This window comes from Somniosus microcephalus, chromosome 2, assembly GCF_052327205.1.
Source record: "Somniosus microcephalus isolate GS21.2 chromosome 2, FLI_Smic_1.0, whole genome shotgun sequence".
Taxonomy (NCBI): domain Eukaryota; kingdom Metazoa; phylum Chordata; class Chondrichthyes; order Squaliformes; family Somniosidae; genus Somniosus; species Somniosus microcephalus.
Genome location: NC_140988.1, coordinates 347,244,978 through 347,261,731, shown reverse-complemented (window position 1 = coordinate 347,261,731; position 16,754 = coordinate 347,244,978). Strand labels below are relative to the sequence as shown.

The window sequence follows — 16,754 nt, the reverse complement described above, 5'->3', positions numbered from 1 at the left end:
CAAGTAATCGGAAATGATCTCTGTAGCCTTTTTCTAAAGTCTACACAGGTTTCTGTATCGCTTCAGTTGGTTACAATAATCCTTGAGTTGTCTCAATGCTTCATAAAGTGTCTTAAGACTTGTATACCATTAAGCCTGTGAGAATTTACGATAACAGGAAGTATTCCTTTACAAAAAGGAAGGTTATCAATAACTAACGGGTTGCAGGTACATTTGGAGATGGTCAGGACACTGGACTCATTTAATATACAGCAACATGTAATGGAAACACAGCAATATTGATATTCTGTAATCCAAGGGTTTATCCAGACCCATCTTGTGTTGCAGTCAATCACGCTCATTAGCTTTCATTGTTCCGTGCAAGATGCACAAACTCAATGGAGGTACAGTACCTCATATCTTACCCAACCCACTCACTGATTGTACTGAAACTGTGACTACACATTACGCCTCAAGAGATCCAGCTTTTAAATCACAGCAGCAGTGGCTCAGGCATAGGCGATTTCTTTCGTGCAGATGCTTCTTGAAAAGCCCACCACACGTAGGCTAAACAAAGAACACCCACACTCAGCTCCCATTATCCAGCTGAGGTCCGTACCCCTGCGCCACTCATCATTGCCAGCTGCTCCACATACCAGCCCACGGCACACAGCAGTCAGTCACTTTAGTGAAACAGCAAGTTAACACAACCACTAAATGTTTCCATTTCAAGTATTTTTCCAGAAAAATGCATTGAGTAGAAGATAGTTACATAATCCAAATTATGCGCACACAGATCAGTCCCAGTCTGGGCGTGATTGATGGGGGAAATTACCTAGGCAGTCATCAGCGAACTTACCAGTCTCATAGCGCTGGTAAAGAAGTGCACTGCGGAGAAAGAAAACAAGACCAGTTAATCTTTTGTTAGTGGCGTTAGTAGAGGGAGGAACGATGGACAGGACCAATGGTGACTCATCCAAAAGATGTCACCTCCACAATGCAGCACACCCTCAGTACTGTATTAAAGCGCCAATTTTCCAGTGAGGCTGAACCCACAACCTTCTTGCTCACAGGTGAGAATGCTACCAACTGAGCCAAGCTGGTACTTCAGCAGCACTCCTTGTACAATTTGCCCTTGAAACAAACTCCTCCCCACGGTGGTGTTAGGAGTATCTATAGCACTTTTGCTACCATGCATGGATTGCTTTTCATCTGATGGGCAATCCCTCTCACCTCGAGTCGTCAACTCTCATTTTCCTTTACACTTTTTCCCCTCGCCTTTAATCGATACTGGTCAGTGCACATGAATGCGTCTTTCATTCAGTCTAATCTTCACATATACTATCCAACACGCCCTTCCTTCTTAGAGATCAAAGTTAACTGCACTTCCCTATCTTTAATCCCCACTCCCAGAACCCCTCAGCTGCAAGATCCTCATTACCCCCACTATTCCCTTCTCCGTATCATCCAATCGCTACATCCTGATTTACCTCACCGTTATTCTCAACCTCAGTGACCTAGTCTCCATTAGCAGTAAGGATCCTGTGCGAAAGAGGCTTGGGTAGTATTAATCCAATTCCAATGTAGTGCAGCCTAAGGCACACAACAGGCAGCGAGTGACACTGATGTGGCACCAATGTTCCCTCTAAGCTGCACTTTGTGCGTGGCCTGTTTATGTCAATGCGCGGTCCCCTTCAAGTTACTGCGCACGCGCAGTATTTCCAATGGAAAAGCCTGAGAGCGGCCTGGGCGGCACCTTGCAGATGACTGCGCGGCCGCACATGCGCACAGCTTAGTGGGAACATTGTGTGGCAAAAAAAGCTAAACGTAACCAGTGCATAAAATCCAAAAAGGTAGCATTTCATTTAAACGGGTATATAGGGTCATAGCCCCCAGGTTTGCAAGTTACAGAATCATGTGACAGACACCAGATTTTATGGTACCATGTTTTAAAAGAAGTTCAGTTTGCATTGTAATATTGTTCCCCCCCCCCCCCCACTCCACCGACCACCTCAGGGAATGAGCACATGAAGAGCATGAAAGATCAAAATCCTTTAATGTTAACTAACTGGATAAACCTTGCCTAAAGTGCTGTTAAACTGCAACGTGTTGCTGCACAGCTCAAATCGGTCAGCAATTCTGGAACAAGCGAGATTATATCAAAAACAAACACCGATGGAATTATCGAACAGATTTACATTAAAAAGTGATGATTGAATAATTCCAGTTCGACCCCAGGTCGAATTACTGTTGCTTACTTTACTCCTCACGTACCATCATCAGTATCCCGGGTCTCAAAATGCTTCTCTTTCATCTCATCAAGCACCTCAAAGATAATGTCAGTCCGTGGCCGGCTAGCTGCGGCTGCGAGGATAAAAAGGGAAAACATTAGCGCACTGTCGGGAAGTCTGGGTGTCATTTAAGCACAGAAAGATCTTTACAGAAGGTGTTGGGTTGCCTGGATCGCCATCAATGAAAGTGAAACCCTGAATCTGCAGGCAAACTGAGACACAGATGAATTTGCCCAGAAATGCCAAGCTGGAATCAGGAACTTCTCTGCACAGCAGGTGTGGAGGAAATCATACTGTAAACAGTCTCGGGTGTTTTCATTGATATTTAAGAGAACAACCAACACATCAGCTCTGATCAACGGTCAATAAAGCATTAAACACTCTTTTCCCTTTCAAATACTATATACGCATTTCTACTTATTTTCTCCCACTTTGCACAGTTGTTTGTCAAAAATGTTCATCTTTAACCAAAAACAAACGATTAAACATAGCTCATGTAGCACTGGTTCAAAACCTTTTATCCGTATGGAAGTTAAATTTCTGAAGCTACTTGCATATAAATGGCCAATGTGTGTGTTTTTTTTAATGCATCCCAGCTTTCACAAACCAGAATCCATCCAGGAAGAAGTCGTTACAAAAATCGGAAAAAAAAATTCTATGGCATATCTTGCTATTGGTTTCTTTCTGGTTATAAACTAGATTCACTCCAAGGAAAATGGCCCAGCCTGCAAAAGCCCCAGAACAGATGTTATATCCAGGACAGATAATGGAGTCAGTTAAGTAGACTTGCATTCAAATGAAAACATCCTGTGGGTTTTGTTTGAAGAGAGATTTGATTGGCAGCTGTGTGGAGTTTAAAAAGATATATATCTGAACTTCCTGTGTCCCAGTCAGTCAATAATTTTAAAATGCATCTCTCTCTGCCCGTCATCTTTCAAATCAGTAGTCTGTCCAAATGTCAGAGAAATTTGGGCAATGAGCTGACGACGTCAAGTTGAGCCCCAAGACGGTCAAGGCCGGTTCAGCTCACACTGAAGTTTAGCACTGTACTCATGACTGTTTGTTTTGTTCTATTGCCAGAGGAGGGATAGTTAAGCCTGTGAGAATTTACGATAACAGGAAGTATTCCTTTACAAAAAGGAAGGTCATCAATAACTAACGGGTTGCAGGTACATTTGGAGATGGTCAGGACACTGGACTCATTTAATATACAGCAACATGTAATGGAAACACAGCAATATCAATATTCGGTAATCCAAGGGTTTATCCAGACCCATCTTGTGATGCAGTCAATCACGCTTGTTAGCATTCATTGTTCCACGTAAGATGCATGAACTCAATGGAGGTACAGTATCTCATATCTTACCCAACCCACCCACCGCTGAAGGTAAGCATGCGGTTAAGGCGGCAAATGGTATGTTGGCCTTCATAGCGAGAGGATTCAAGTACAGGAGGAAGGATGTGTTGCTGCAGTTGTACAGGGCCTTGGTGAGACCACATCTTGAGTATTGTGTGCAGTTTTGGTCACCTTATCTGAGGAAGGATGTTCTTGCCATGGAGGGAGTGCAGCGAAGATTCACCAGACTGATACCTGGGATGGCAGGAATGACGTACGAGGAGATTGGGTTGATTGGGCTTATATTCGCTAGAGTTTAGAAGAATGAGAGGGGATCTCATTGAAACTTATAAAATTCTAACAGGACTAGACAGACTGGATGCAGGAAGGATGTTCCCGATGGCAGGGGAGTTCAGAACCAGGGGTCACAGTCTAATGATAAGGGGTAAGCCATTTAGGACAGAGATGAGGAGGAATTTCTTCACCTAGAGAGTGGTGAACCTGTGGAATTCTCTACCACAGAAGGCAGTTGAGGTCAATTCATTAAATATATTCAAGGAGGAGTTATTTCTTAAGGCTAAAGGGATCAAGGGATATGGGGAGAAAGCAGGGACAGGGTACTGAATTTGGATGATCAGCCATGATCTCATTGAATGGCGGAACAGGCTCGAGGGGCCGAATGGCCTACTCCTGCTCCCATCTCCTATGTTTCTATTGTACTGAAACTGTGACTACACATTACGCCTTAAGAGATCCAGCTTTTAAATCACAGCAGCAGTGGCTCAGGCATAGGCGATTTCTTTCGTGCAGATGCTTCTTGAAAAGCCCACCACACGTAGGCTAAACAAAGAACACCCACACTCAGCTCCCATTATCCAGCTGAGGTCTGTACCCCTGCGCCACTCATCATTGCCAGCTGCTCCACATACCAGCCCACAACACACAGCAGTCAGTCACTTTAGTGAAACAGCAAGTTAACACAACCACTAAATGTTTCCTTTTCAAATATTTCTCCAGAAAAATGCATTGATAGTTACATAATCCAAATTATACACACAAAGATCAGTCCCAGTCTGGGCATGATTGGGTAATTTCCCCCATCAAGCATCTCCATTCTGGCCTGGACTTGTGGCATCACTATATGCTGCCTTTATTATTTAGGACTCTCAATAGGATTAACTCCCGATGTAAGGAAAGGCTTCAGTGCAGTTACACCCACAAATCCTAAGGCACAAACCTGTAAGCTAATCAAAGCACCCCTTTGGAACAGGAATGGTGTCACACTTACTATTGAAGAGACTCTTGAAACCAAATACATCAGCTCTCGATGTTTACTGCTCCACAACCAGAACTTGGAGCACTACCAAAGAGCAAGCTAAACGGCGGACAAAGTCTATATTTATAATACACACAGAGTGATGGTTTATTGCACTTACTGGCAATAACTATGGTTATCTTTATGATGCCAAGAGCCACAGTTTCTAGCCTGTGTTGACTTACCAGATTTGTAGAATATACCAAGTAGGTGATCGAAGGTGGCCAAACTTGGTTCTAAAAAAGGACAGTTAAAAAAAAATGGACATGGTTAGAACTCAAGTGAACTGGAATATGTTTCATGCTCGAAGGAAAGAGAATAGGAAAAAATGGACCACAACCGAGAGATGCCTGATGCACCTTCAGCTAAAATACAGGTAAAATTCAGCTAAAATACAGGCAATCAGAGCCACCAAAACCTTTACACCGCCATAGTTCAAAATGAGTTTAATAAGGATCACGTTAACAAATTTAGGATGGCACTTTCTTTAGGTTAAGTCACACTCAAAACTCAAGAGCGTTGGCTCAGATCTAGGCGTTTTTCTCGTGTAGACGCTTCTCAAACAGCCCACCACATGTAAGCCGAGCAAGAAACATCCACACTCAGCTCCCATTATCCAGCTGAGGTCCGTACCCCTGCGCCAATCATCATTGCCAGCAGACAGATTTATTTAGATTCATTATACACACACACAGACACACATCTATAATACATTAAAAATCTTCACTTGCTGCCTACAAAACCTTGGTCACACTTTCCCCATTATAAATTCCTACATCATTTATAATGGAAACGGCCCATGTAAACTTCCCACGGTGTAATTACACCTTCCCATCAGTGGTGATGCTTTAGCACCTCAGATTCGCACATCCCAGCTCCTCGGTTCACATGCAGAGAAACTCCAACTTTTACTACTTTGCTGTCCAAATTGCTGCAAGTTTTTTCTATTTAACACAATATATAAAATCAAAATAGGACAGAATGTATTACTTTGAAATGGGGACTGAATTAGACCCGTGCTCCTTGGTCCAATTATTCCCTGTCCTCTAACCCTACTTCACCTCAAGATTACACTTGATCTTGACTACGGGAGTTCGACTAGGATATACATTGATGCATCCGTCCTAATCCAGTTTACACTTTGAGAGACTGAGATTACTACGACTATTGAAACAAAGCATTTCACAATTTCATAAAAAGACCCGAGCTGCATCGCAAAGTTGTTTGGCACATCAGACTCACTCCCAGTCCATTCTCCCCCCACCCCCCCGACAATTCTCTTTCCTGAGTAAAATGATCTAGTTTGTAAACAGTGCTATGGTCAAGTGTTTCTTCTTTAATTTTCGCTGCCGAGACCCCTAGAGAATCTAGTCCAGGTTCCCAACCTTCATGTGAACCTACGATGGCAAGCCATTCAAACCCAAGCCTGATCCAGTTAACATCCACATTGACACGGAGTAGCAATCAGGAGTGGGAACAGTGGCTGATTTTCCCTCTCCAGCCTAGTGTTCAGTTGCTACTCTAGCGGAGACAAACTAACTCAGACCAGGAAACCTTTTATAAAAAAATATTCATTCTTGGGATTATAGACGTCACTGGAAGGCCAGCATTTAATGCCCATCCCTCGTTGCTCGAGGAGAGACACCTCCTTGGAAGTGCTGCAGTCAGTGTGGTGAAGACGCGGTTAGGGAGGGAGTTCCAGGATATTGACCCAGTGACGATGAAGGAACGGCGATATATGGCCAAGTTGCTGTGCATTCAAGATACAGTCATTCTTTTTACAATTCAATTATTGTAGCATCAACATACAAAATAACCACCAATAAATACTGCGATACGCGGGTAACACAAATCTAAAAAGGACAATGCTCAGTTACCTACCAATATTTAGGGATTTCATTTCATTCATTATTTGCAGGGAAAGTCCTCTGGCCATTGAACCGCACCTTCGGAGACTCTTCAATGCAGAATTAAAAGTTAACAAGTTCGGCTGCACCTTTTGTTCAGCCATTTGCTTCAGCAGCTCCTGTTTTAAAACAAAGTCAAAGGAAGAGCTCATCAAGGAACACGAATACCTTAATCAAAGGCTGATATCACATCACAGGATCTAAAAGATTCCCCGCAGCAACACCAATGAAAGGGTGATATTACATATCACATACTTAAAAAGGGGAAAAATTTGCATGGTTATGGGGAACGAGCAGTGGAGTGGAACTAATGGATATCTCTTTCAAATGGCCTCCTTTTGTGCTGTATGATTCTATGAAAGGAATTGAAGATAAAAATACGGACGTAGACAGGGCAAGTGATTAGTTATCGCTTGGAAACCAGCATTTTCACCGCCTTATAATGCCAAACTCAGGCAGAAACATCACCCTACATGTGGCAAGTACAGAAATGTGCACGATTTGTTTGACATGTCACAGTGCACAAAATGTTCTCACGTTGAGCCCAAGGAATTGTCTCCTATGGTGCCCAATCAGTAGGGCTCAAGCATGCAGATTGTAATATTAAGCCTGATGTCCTCATAGCTTTCATTGCATGGGATCAGGATGAGAAAGGTCTAGGCAATTCACCTGACTGGGCCTAAAGTTTGGAGTGGGATAATGAGGTGCTGTGAGGGCCTTCTATGAAGTTCTCTCTTTGGTTGTTCACCTTCCTCAGCTTCAGTAAGTTGAAGAGTCCATGACAATACTAATTTTACTTGGCCAACTGGATCCAAGTATTTTGCAGACGTGAGGACTGGGAAGTGAAACATGTGGCATCAAGCATTCGGGTATGAAGCAGGTCAGATACAGTCGCGCCCTCTATATTACCCCAACAACCTCAGAGAAACACCACTGTGACAAGTCCCACCCGTATAAAGACACAGAACCTTGGAAATACACAGCACGTTGATCATCACCCGACAGTGTAAGACAGGTTAATGTTGTGGGTTTCTACTCACCAGAATAAAATCCACTTTGTCACTGTACATCTCTTTCAATTCTGGGACTGCTGATATTAGTGCATTAAAAGTATGAACATCCACTGTAAAACAGACAGCGCAAAAGACAAAGCGAATTAAGTAAACTGCATTCAAGAAAATATATCCCATTTAAGCTGCAAATTCTCGGCTTTTGTTACTACCCACTCTAAACTTATTTTAAATATCCATACAGATCAGAAACATAACAGATTTAATAGCGCAGCCTATCAAGTTGCTCCTTCATGTTAAATAAAAGCAGGCATCAGTACTGTTGTGTGTGTACCTTTAAGAGAATAACTGGTCTCAGACTGCAGTACCGGCAGTGACCACCCCTGTATAAAAGGCGCTAGTAAGCCTCTGTGTTTTCAGTTTCCCGATTGACTCCTTTCAGTAAAGACTTGTTTTGTTCAACTCCTGCTGTCCGTGTCTCAATCATACACGGACATAATACTGGCGACGAGCAGATATGAACTTACCTACAGTCTGCACCACCTCCTGGGATCCATTCCTGCAGCGAAGTGAGCAGAGGTCGAGGCCAGAAGGAAGAAAGAAGCAGTAGAAACGGGCGTCGACCGTGGGCATCCGCCCGTGTTAGCGGAGTTGAAGATTGCTGGAGAAGCTGTCGAAAGCGGGGCCTGGTTCCTGTCGACGGTGCTTCAGCTAATCGGGCTGGTGGCAGGTAGTACACTGATCCTTCCTGGGCTGCGGCGGTCGCGAACTCGAGCGGGTGGCTTGCAACGGGGCCGAGCAGCGTCGTCGGGAAGAGGAGAGAGGGTGGAGCACACAGGGCGCGGCCGGTGCTACGAAGCCGGGCTGCGTATAGACCCGAGAAGAGGGAGGCAAGAGTCCCACAGGGTTGTTCCACGACGGGAAAATAATAAAAAAGAAGAAATATTAAACGCGCAGGAAACCGCGAGGAGCTGCAGGTTGCAACGGAAACCGCGGAAAGCAGAGCCAGCAACAGCGGGGAAGGCGGCAAAGCGCGGGAGGCGCCATTTTAGATTTTCAAGATGCCGAAGACTGGCTGTATCACTGCCTTTGATAATACAATAGAGGACTGGACCACGTTTGTGGAAAGAGTCGAGGTATATTGCGAGGCAAACGAAATAGCCGATGAGAAAAAGGCATCGGTATTGCTAAATTTAATGGGCGCTAGAACGTACGGCCTATTGCGGGACCTGATTACTCCAGCCAAACCGAAGGCAAAGAGTTTTAACGAAATTGTTGCTGTCCTACAGGAACACCTAAACCCTGCACCGCTGTTCATAGCAGAAAGATTTAAATTCCACAGGAGAACTCAGCATAAAGATGAGAGCAATGCTGAGTACCTTACGGAACTACGCAAGCTATCAAAGCACTGCCAGTTCGGAGCAGGACTGGCAGATACCCTACGAGACAAATTTGTCTGTGGACTCCTGAGTGAAGGAACACAGAAGAGGTTACTCTCAGAGAAAGAGCTGACGCTAGATAAGGCTTTCAGCGTGGCAGTATCATATGAAGCAGCAGCCAGGGGAGCTGCAGAAATTCAACAAAAACCACAGGAATACGGCACCCACGAAATGACACGGGGATTTGCAAAATGTTATCGCTGCGGCAGAACTAACCATGACCAGAAGGACTGCTGGTCCAAAGACAAAATATGCAGGCAATGCGGGAAGATGGGACACATTGCACGAGTTTGCAGGTCTGGGAAGAAGACCAGCAACAACAAAAAGGCTACTAAGGAACCGTACAAGAAAGTACAAAAGATGACGGACAGTAGTTCCGAAGACCAGATGAGCGATAGTGAATCCGGGAACAGGAGACTAAGCTGTCTCAAACTTCACAATGTAATCGCAAAAGAGGATCACCGAACCATTTGGGTCACCCTCACGATAGCAGGGTCCCAAGTTAAAATGGAATTGGATACAGGATCAGCGCTAACCGTCATGAATCGATGAGACGACGAGCGGCTATTTTCACACATACCCTTGAGAGAGACATCCATCGTCTTGACGACGTATACGGGGCAAAAAGTATACCCCAGAGGAAAAATAAGGGTGCCTGTCGAATACAACGGCAAGAAAATACGGAAATTGTATCTCTACATACTGCAAAATGGTGGACCACCGTTATTGGGACGTGAATGGATCAGGAAGATAAGCTTAGATTGGCACTCCATTCATGCAATGACGGTGGACGGTAAAAAAGATGAAGACGTCACTCTTGGACGATTGTCAACAATCTTAGCTAACGCCAAAGAGGTATTTCAACAAGAACTGGGCACGCTTAAAGGCGTAACTGCCTCGATAAAAATAGAAGAGAATGCAATTCCCAAGTAAGACCGGTACCATATACAATTCGCCCAGCCGTCGAGGCAGAGCTGGAGAATCTGGAGAAGGCAGGCGTGTTGTCTAAGGTCGACTGGAGCGAGTGGGCGACACCCATCGGTCCTGTCATGAAGAAAACGTTAAGCAATAAGTTGGAGGAGCCAAGGAAGGTTCGCATCTGTGGGGATTTCAAGGTGACGGTGAACCCAGTCCTTCACACAGTACAATATCCTCTTCCAAGGATAGAAGACATCTTCGCCTCACTGTCTGGAGGGAAGCGTTTTACAAAAATTGACCTAGCACAAGCATATTTGCAGATGGAGGTTGAAGAATCCTCTAGGAAGTATCTCACAATAAACACTCAAAGGTCTTTACCAGTATCATCGATTGGTATTCGGAGTAGCATCGGCTCCGGCGATATGGCAAAGAGCGATGGAACAAGTCCTGCAAGGGATTCCGGGGACTCAGTTACTTGGACGACATCCTTGTGACAGGTGAAGATGACAGTGAACACCTTAACAACCTAGAACAGGTGCTCACTAGACTACGGGAACATGGGCTACGAGCCAACCGCCCCAAGTGCGAGTTTTTTAAGAAACAGATATCGTATTGTGGCCACGTGATTGATGAAGAGGGGTTATATAAGTCCCCTGACAAAATTGAAGCGGTTGTTAAGGCCCCAGCGCCTGAAAATGTGTCGCAACTGAGGTCATTCCTCGGATTGGTGAATTACTATCATAAGTTTTTGCCGAATTTGTCGACAATCCTGCACCCACTGAATGCCCTGCTACGAACGGGAGTAGCATGGAAATGGAGCAATGACTGTAAGCGGGCCTTTCAGAAGAGTAAGGACTTAATCACTTCAAGAGAAGTATTGGCTCACTACAACCCAGCACTGCCGATCAGACTGGCGTGTGATGCGTCTCCCTACGGCATTGGGGCGGTACTGTCACATAAATTCCTTGATGGTTTAGAGAAGCCGATAGCTTTTGCGTCACGCTCGTTAACTTCTGCCAAGCGTAACTACGCCCAGATCGACAGAGAGGCCCTCAGCCTAGTGTGGGGGGGGGGGGGGGGGGGGGTGAAGAAGTTCAATCACTACCTGCACGGTCAAAAATTTACTCTACTAACCGATCATCAACCTCTTGTCTCCATTTTCAACCCTCAGAAGGGTGTACCGATAATGACAGCGCAACGGCTGCAGAGGTGGTCCCTTTTCCTAGGGGCACACCAATATGACATCGAGTACAAAGGAACTAAACAGCATGGGAATGCTGATGGATTGTCACGCCTACCGTTGCAGACGGTGGAAGAAGACCTTGCAGTGGATCCAATGGAGTTATTCCACTCGACCATAGTCGAATGTCTCCCTGTGACGAATGCAAACATAGAAAAGGAAACACGGAATGACCCGACACTATCACGGGTCTATGATTTAACGGTGAAGGGATGGCCAGCACATGGCGAACCACTGCTGCCAGCATTCTCGCCGAGAAGAGAACAGCTGTCAGTGTGCAGAGGAACCTTGATGCGTGGATCCAGAGTAGTAATTCCACCTAAGTTGACGGATAGAGTGCTCAATGAGCTTCATGAGGGTCATCTGGGTGGGGTAAAAATGAAGAACTTAGCCAGAGCGTTTGTGTGGTGGCCGGGAATTGATAGAGAAATCGAAGAGATGACCAAGAGCTGTGCAGGATGCCAGAAGGTCCAAAACGCCCCACCACAAGCTCCTCTGCATCCATGGGAGTGGCCCTCATCTCCATGGCAAAGGGTGCACATTGATTTTGCTGGTCCCTTCATGGACTCGATGTTTTTACCTGCGGTGGATGCACAAAGTGGCCAGAGGTAATAAAAATGTCCTCAACCACCACGGAAAAAACTATCACAGTTTTACGAACCATATTCGCCAGGAATGGGCTGCCTGAACAGATTTGCTCTGACAATGGACCAGTTTGTGTCTGAAGAGTTCCGGAGGTTCTTAAAGAACAATGGTGTTAAGCATTACACATCTGCCCCATATCATCCAGCCACTAATGGATTGGCCGAGAGGTTTGTTCAAACATTCAAGAAGGCTATCAAGGCAATGTGTAATGAAGATATACCCCTACAACACAAGGTGGACAACTTCTTTTTTGCCTACCGGAATGCGACACATGCGGTTACCAACCAAACTCCAGCCATGATGTTCTTCAATCGAAGACTACGATGCCGCTTGGATTTGGTTAAGCCAAACGTCCGAAGAGATGTGGAGAACAGGCAGTTTCAGAATATGAATGAAAGGCCGACCAGGAGTTTTAAGATTGGTCAACCAGTTTTGGCCCGGGACTACCGCACTGAGAAATGGCAGCCAGGAACGATTTGTACACGGCAAGGACCTCTCATGTATACCGTGGACGTTGGAGAGAGCATTGTAAGACACCATGCTGACCAGATTCTAGAGTCACTGGAAAACGTCAGCTCCACACCATGATCTGATACGCCTGGCAATGAAATCGACGTACCAATTGCAGCTACCGCAGAATCGGTGATATTGGAAGATGAACCAAACAACGACATTGATCCCGACTCAACCTTGCCAGAGGAACCTGATACCCCAAAGAGGCGTTATCCAGACAGAATCAGGAAGCCTCCTCAAAGACTGAACTTATAATTGCTTAAACTTAACCAATGTATCTAGCAACCGTAATTGTGATTGTAATTGGTTATCATTTAGTTGTTAAATTAATGTTATGTACTGTTTATCTAAAAGGGGAGGAATTGTTGTGTATGTACCTTTAAGAGAATAACTGGTCTCAAGACTGCAGTACCAGCAGTGACCACCCCTGTATAAAAGGCGCTAGTAAGCCTCTGTGTTTTCAGTTTCCCGATTGACTCCTTTCAGTAAAGACTTGTTTTGTTCAACTCCTGCTGTCCGTGTCTCAATCATACACGGACATAATAAGTACTTCCATTTCTCAGTTGTTCCTCTTTAGTGTTTATGGCTTCGAACAGTATTTTGCACACTAAGGGAATCAAGGGATATGGGATAGTGTGGGAAGGTGGAGTTGAGGTAGATCAGCCATGATCCTATTGAAGGGAGAGCAGGCTCTAAGGGCCGAATGGCCTACTTCTGCTCATATTTCTTACGTTATATGTTCCTTACGTAACTGGTGGTTGGAAGGGGTTTGAATGGAAGCTGGTTCTCTACAATGTGCCACACAAAATCTCTGCTCGAGTAATGTTGTACTTGGGTCAGCCATGTAGGAATTGAAGACAAAATAGTTGTTTCCAGACTGCCTCTAGCCCCAGTTAAACATGAGGCAACTTAAAGCAAATTTACATATATCTAACTCCATAACACTGAACGATTATGCAGCCGTTCAACAGAATTATACTCACCCGCAACCCCCCCCCCCAAATAAATTCTCAGTGGCCCCCAATGCCTCCAACGTGTGCTTGACAGGCAACCAAAGACAGTGCCACAAAAGGATCCTTTAAGTTTATTTACTCCCCTGAAGTCGCCACATGGTTGCTGGTGACCAACCCAACACTATTTTTCCACCATCTGTGGGGGGCAGTGTTCCTGCAATTTCTTTTTTGGGCCGCGCGGCTGTGGTAAACCACTTTATCGTTACACTATAGTTATCACTGTTGTATTGTTATCACCGTTGTATCACGATACGAGGTCGCCTCTTGTCGCGCTGTTATACCTGGGCTGACCACCTCCGACTCCGCCCATGGCTCCACCTACCTGCCCAGGTATAAAGGTAGTCGACTGGCTGGTATTCCTCCTTGTTGGACCCGATCACCCACGAGGGTGGGCTCTGTTATTTAGTCAATAAAAACCTTTAGTTACGTTCCTAACTCGTCGCCTTTTATTGGACGAATTGATAGGTATATCATTTTTTCTTACGTTATATGTTCCTTACGTAACTGGTGGTTGGAAGGGGTTTGAATGGAAGCTGGTTCTCTACAATGTGCCACACAAAATCTCTGCTCGAGTAATGTTGTACTTGGGTCAGCCATGTAGGAATTGAAGACAAAATAGTTGTTTCCAGACTGCCTCTAGCCCCAGTTAAACATGAGGCAACTTAAAGCAAATTTACATATATCTAACTCCATAACACTGAACGATTATGCAGCCGTTCAACAGAATTATACTCACCCGCAACCCCCCCCCCCCAAATAAATTCTCAAAGTGGCCCCCAATGCCTCCAACGTGTGCTTGACAGGCAACCAAAGACAGTGCCACAAAAGGATCCTTTAAGTTTATTTACTCCCCTGAAGTCGCCACATGGCTGCTGGTGACCAACCCAACACTATTTTTCCACCATCTGTGGGGGGCAGTGTTCCTGCAATTTCTTTTTTGGGCCGCGCGGCCCCTTTAACATTCCGCGCACGCATGGGTTTTCAATTTAAATGCCGGGGTTGCCGGCTGCGCGAGACCCTTGGAGCGTGGCCGTGCAGCTTAAAAGGCCCCCAGCTATGGAGCAGTTTCACTCTCCTCGTGGTATGGGTAAACTCTGTCTCCATTAGTATGAAATTTACTCGACTTATAAATGGGGGTTGGGGTGGAAGAGGGGAGAAAGTAAAAGGGGCATTAAGTAAATGCTTCATATGTACACCAGTGACATCTACTATTTATTAAACTTCTGGAAGGACTCACATTATCTTTCCGAATACTTTCAAAAATTAGTTTCCAAAGAGGAACGTTAGGTTTGAAAAAATATTCACATGAATCCTGCAGACCCAATCACCAATGGTCATTGGTTTGAAAAACATTATGAATAAATCGCTGTCCCTTTATCTACAAAGTCTGGGCTGGAGTGGCCAGGAAGGCTATAATACAAGTGACCATCATCAGTGGTAACCGTTAATGGGCCCAAAAGGCAATGGATGCTGGGTCAATTGAAATGTTCAAGGCCAAGATTGACAGATTTCTGTTGGGCAAGAGTATCAAGGGATATGGATAGAAGGTGGGTAAATGGGGTTGATGGGTAAAATGGATCCTGATACACTGGATTTATACGCATCAGCACTAGGTTTTAATAGCTAGTCAGTCGTCTGAAGGTGATAAAACAATATTTAGAGAGTTAAATGGAGTTAAGGTACAGATCAACCATGGTCCGATTGAATGGAGCTGAATGGCCTATTCCTGTTTCCATGACACTATGCCCCAATCAGGTCTACCTATAGTCACATACACTGTACATCGAGGACACCCTCATTCATTCAAAATTTAGCGAGCGTGTACAATCAGCGAAATCATTTTTTCCAACACTCACCTTTCATCCGATTGTTCAGCAAGTCAGTGTACATGTTGTTGGCCTTTGTATAAGCGCCATACTAAGCAAACAGAAACAGAGAAGTTAACTATACTTCAAATCAAAGGCACGATATAAAATGAGTGGCACGATGGATCACCAACAATACCTTAATCATTCCTCGAATCATCGTACAAAGAGAATGTGCGTTCCTTTCGGGCATCAGGTTAAATATCCTCTCCGCATTATTGTTCTCCCTAAATAGAAGGAAAAATATAAAGTTTCAGTTTAAACTATTTCTCAGACATGCGTGTGGTTTTGGGTAAGGTTTTAAATGAAACACTGGGTAATCAGCAAAATGACAGATTTAAATACTTTCTAAACTAGTGCACTTCATGACGAGCAGTAATGGCCCGGATTTTGCTGTAAGAATAACAGTGAGGCCATCAGCGCTCACATTACAGGGTAAATCTGACAGCAATGTCTGCACATATGCAGTTAAACATGGAAATCCAGAAGTTGTCGTCACAGATACCCTGCTCCTCCACAGGGAGCAATGTTGCAGTCCTCACCAATCGACTCGGCAAAGAAATCACTCCAATGGCATGAATTTGGGGTCATTACCCACTAGTTCGGTAATAAAAATGGCTGGGGGAAAAAAATTAGGGCTGGTACATTTAGGAAGTTTTTAAACGGTGTGAAAAGTGATAATTACTACTGACCAACCCTCTGGCCCTGATAAGGCCGCGAATTAGCATGCAGGTACAGCAAGCAATTAGGAAGGAAAATGGCATGTTGGCCTTTATTGCAAGGGGGTTGGAGTACAGAGAAAGGAAGTCTTGCTACAATTGTACAGGGCCTTGGTGAGACCACACCTGGAGTACTGTGCACAGTTTTGGTCTCCTTATCTGAGGAAGGATATACTTGCCTTAGAGGCGGTGCAACAAAGGTTCACTAGATGGATTCCTGGGATGAGAGGGTTATGAGGAGAGATTGAGCCTATACTCTATGGAGTTTAGAAGAATGAGAGGTGAACTCTTTGAAACATACAAGATTCTGAGTGGGATTGACAGGGTAGATGTTGAGAGGTTGTTTCCCCTGGCGGAGTTTCTAGAACTAGGGGGCATAGTCTCAGGATAAGGGGTCGGCCTTTTAAGACCGAGATGAGGAAGAAGGTTGTGAATCTTTGGCATTCTCTACCCCAAAGGGCTGTGGATGCTGAATCGTTGAGCATATTCAAGGCAGAGATAGATTTTTGGACTCTAGGGGAGTCAAGGGAGAGAGAGATTGGAGAGGAAAGTGGAGTTGAGATC

General features: G+C 44.8%; 1 protein-coding gene and 3 non-coding genes across 4 annotated transcripts in view; all 4 read right to left on the bottom strand.

Annotated features, from left to right (window-relative positions):
* ptcd3 (pentatricopeptide repeat domain 3) overlaps window positions 1-16,754 on the bottom strand; it is a 48,781-nt gene that overhangs the window by 18,406 nt on the left and 13,621 nt on the right. The window contains exons 10-16 of the mRNA XM_085975490.1: window positions 15,611-15,698; window positions 15,463-15,523; window positions 7,869-7,951; window positions 6,803-6,947; window positions 5,107-5,157; window positions 2,254-2,343; window positions 839-867 (exon numbers count right to left, since the gene is read on the bottom strand). Of these exons, the coding sequence (XP_085831616.1) occupies window positions 839-867; window positions 2,254-2,343; window positions 5,107-5,157; window positions 6,803-6,947; window positions 7,869-7,951; window positions 15,463-15,523; window positions 15,611-15,698 (547 nt within the window). The remainder of the gene's footprint in view (window positions 1-838; window positions 868-2,253; window positions 2,344-5,106; window positions 5,158-6,802; window positions 6,948-7,868; window positions 7,952-15,462; window positions 15,524-15,610; window positions 15,699-16,754) is intronic.
* LOC147123662 (small nucleolar RNA SNORD94) lies at window positions 484-622 on the bottom strand. Its single transcript, XR_015075166.1, has one exon. It is a non-coding gene; the product is annotated as a small nucleolar RNA SNORD94 (small nucleolar RNA).
* On the bottom strand, window positions 4,384-4,522 carry LOC147123661 (small nucleolar RNA SNORD94). The gene has a single exon (XR_015075167.1). It is a non-coding gene; the product is annotated as a small nucleolar RNA SNORD94 (small nucleolar RNA).
* On the bottom strand, window positions 5,441-5,578 carry LOC147123660 (small nucleolar RNA SNORD94). The gene has a single exon (XR_015075165.1). It is a non-coding gene; the product is annotated as a small nucleolar RNA SNORD94 (small nucleolar RNA).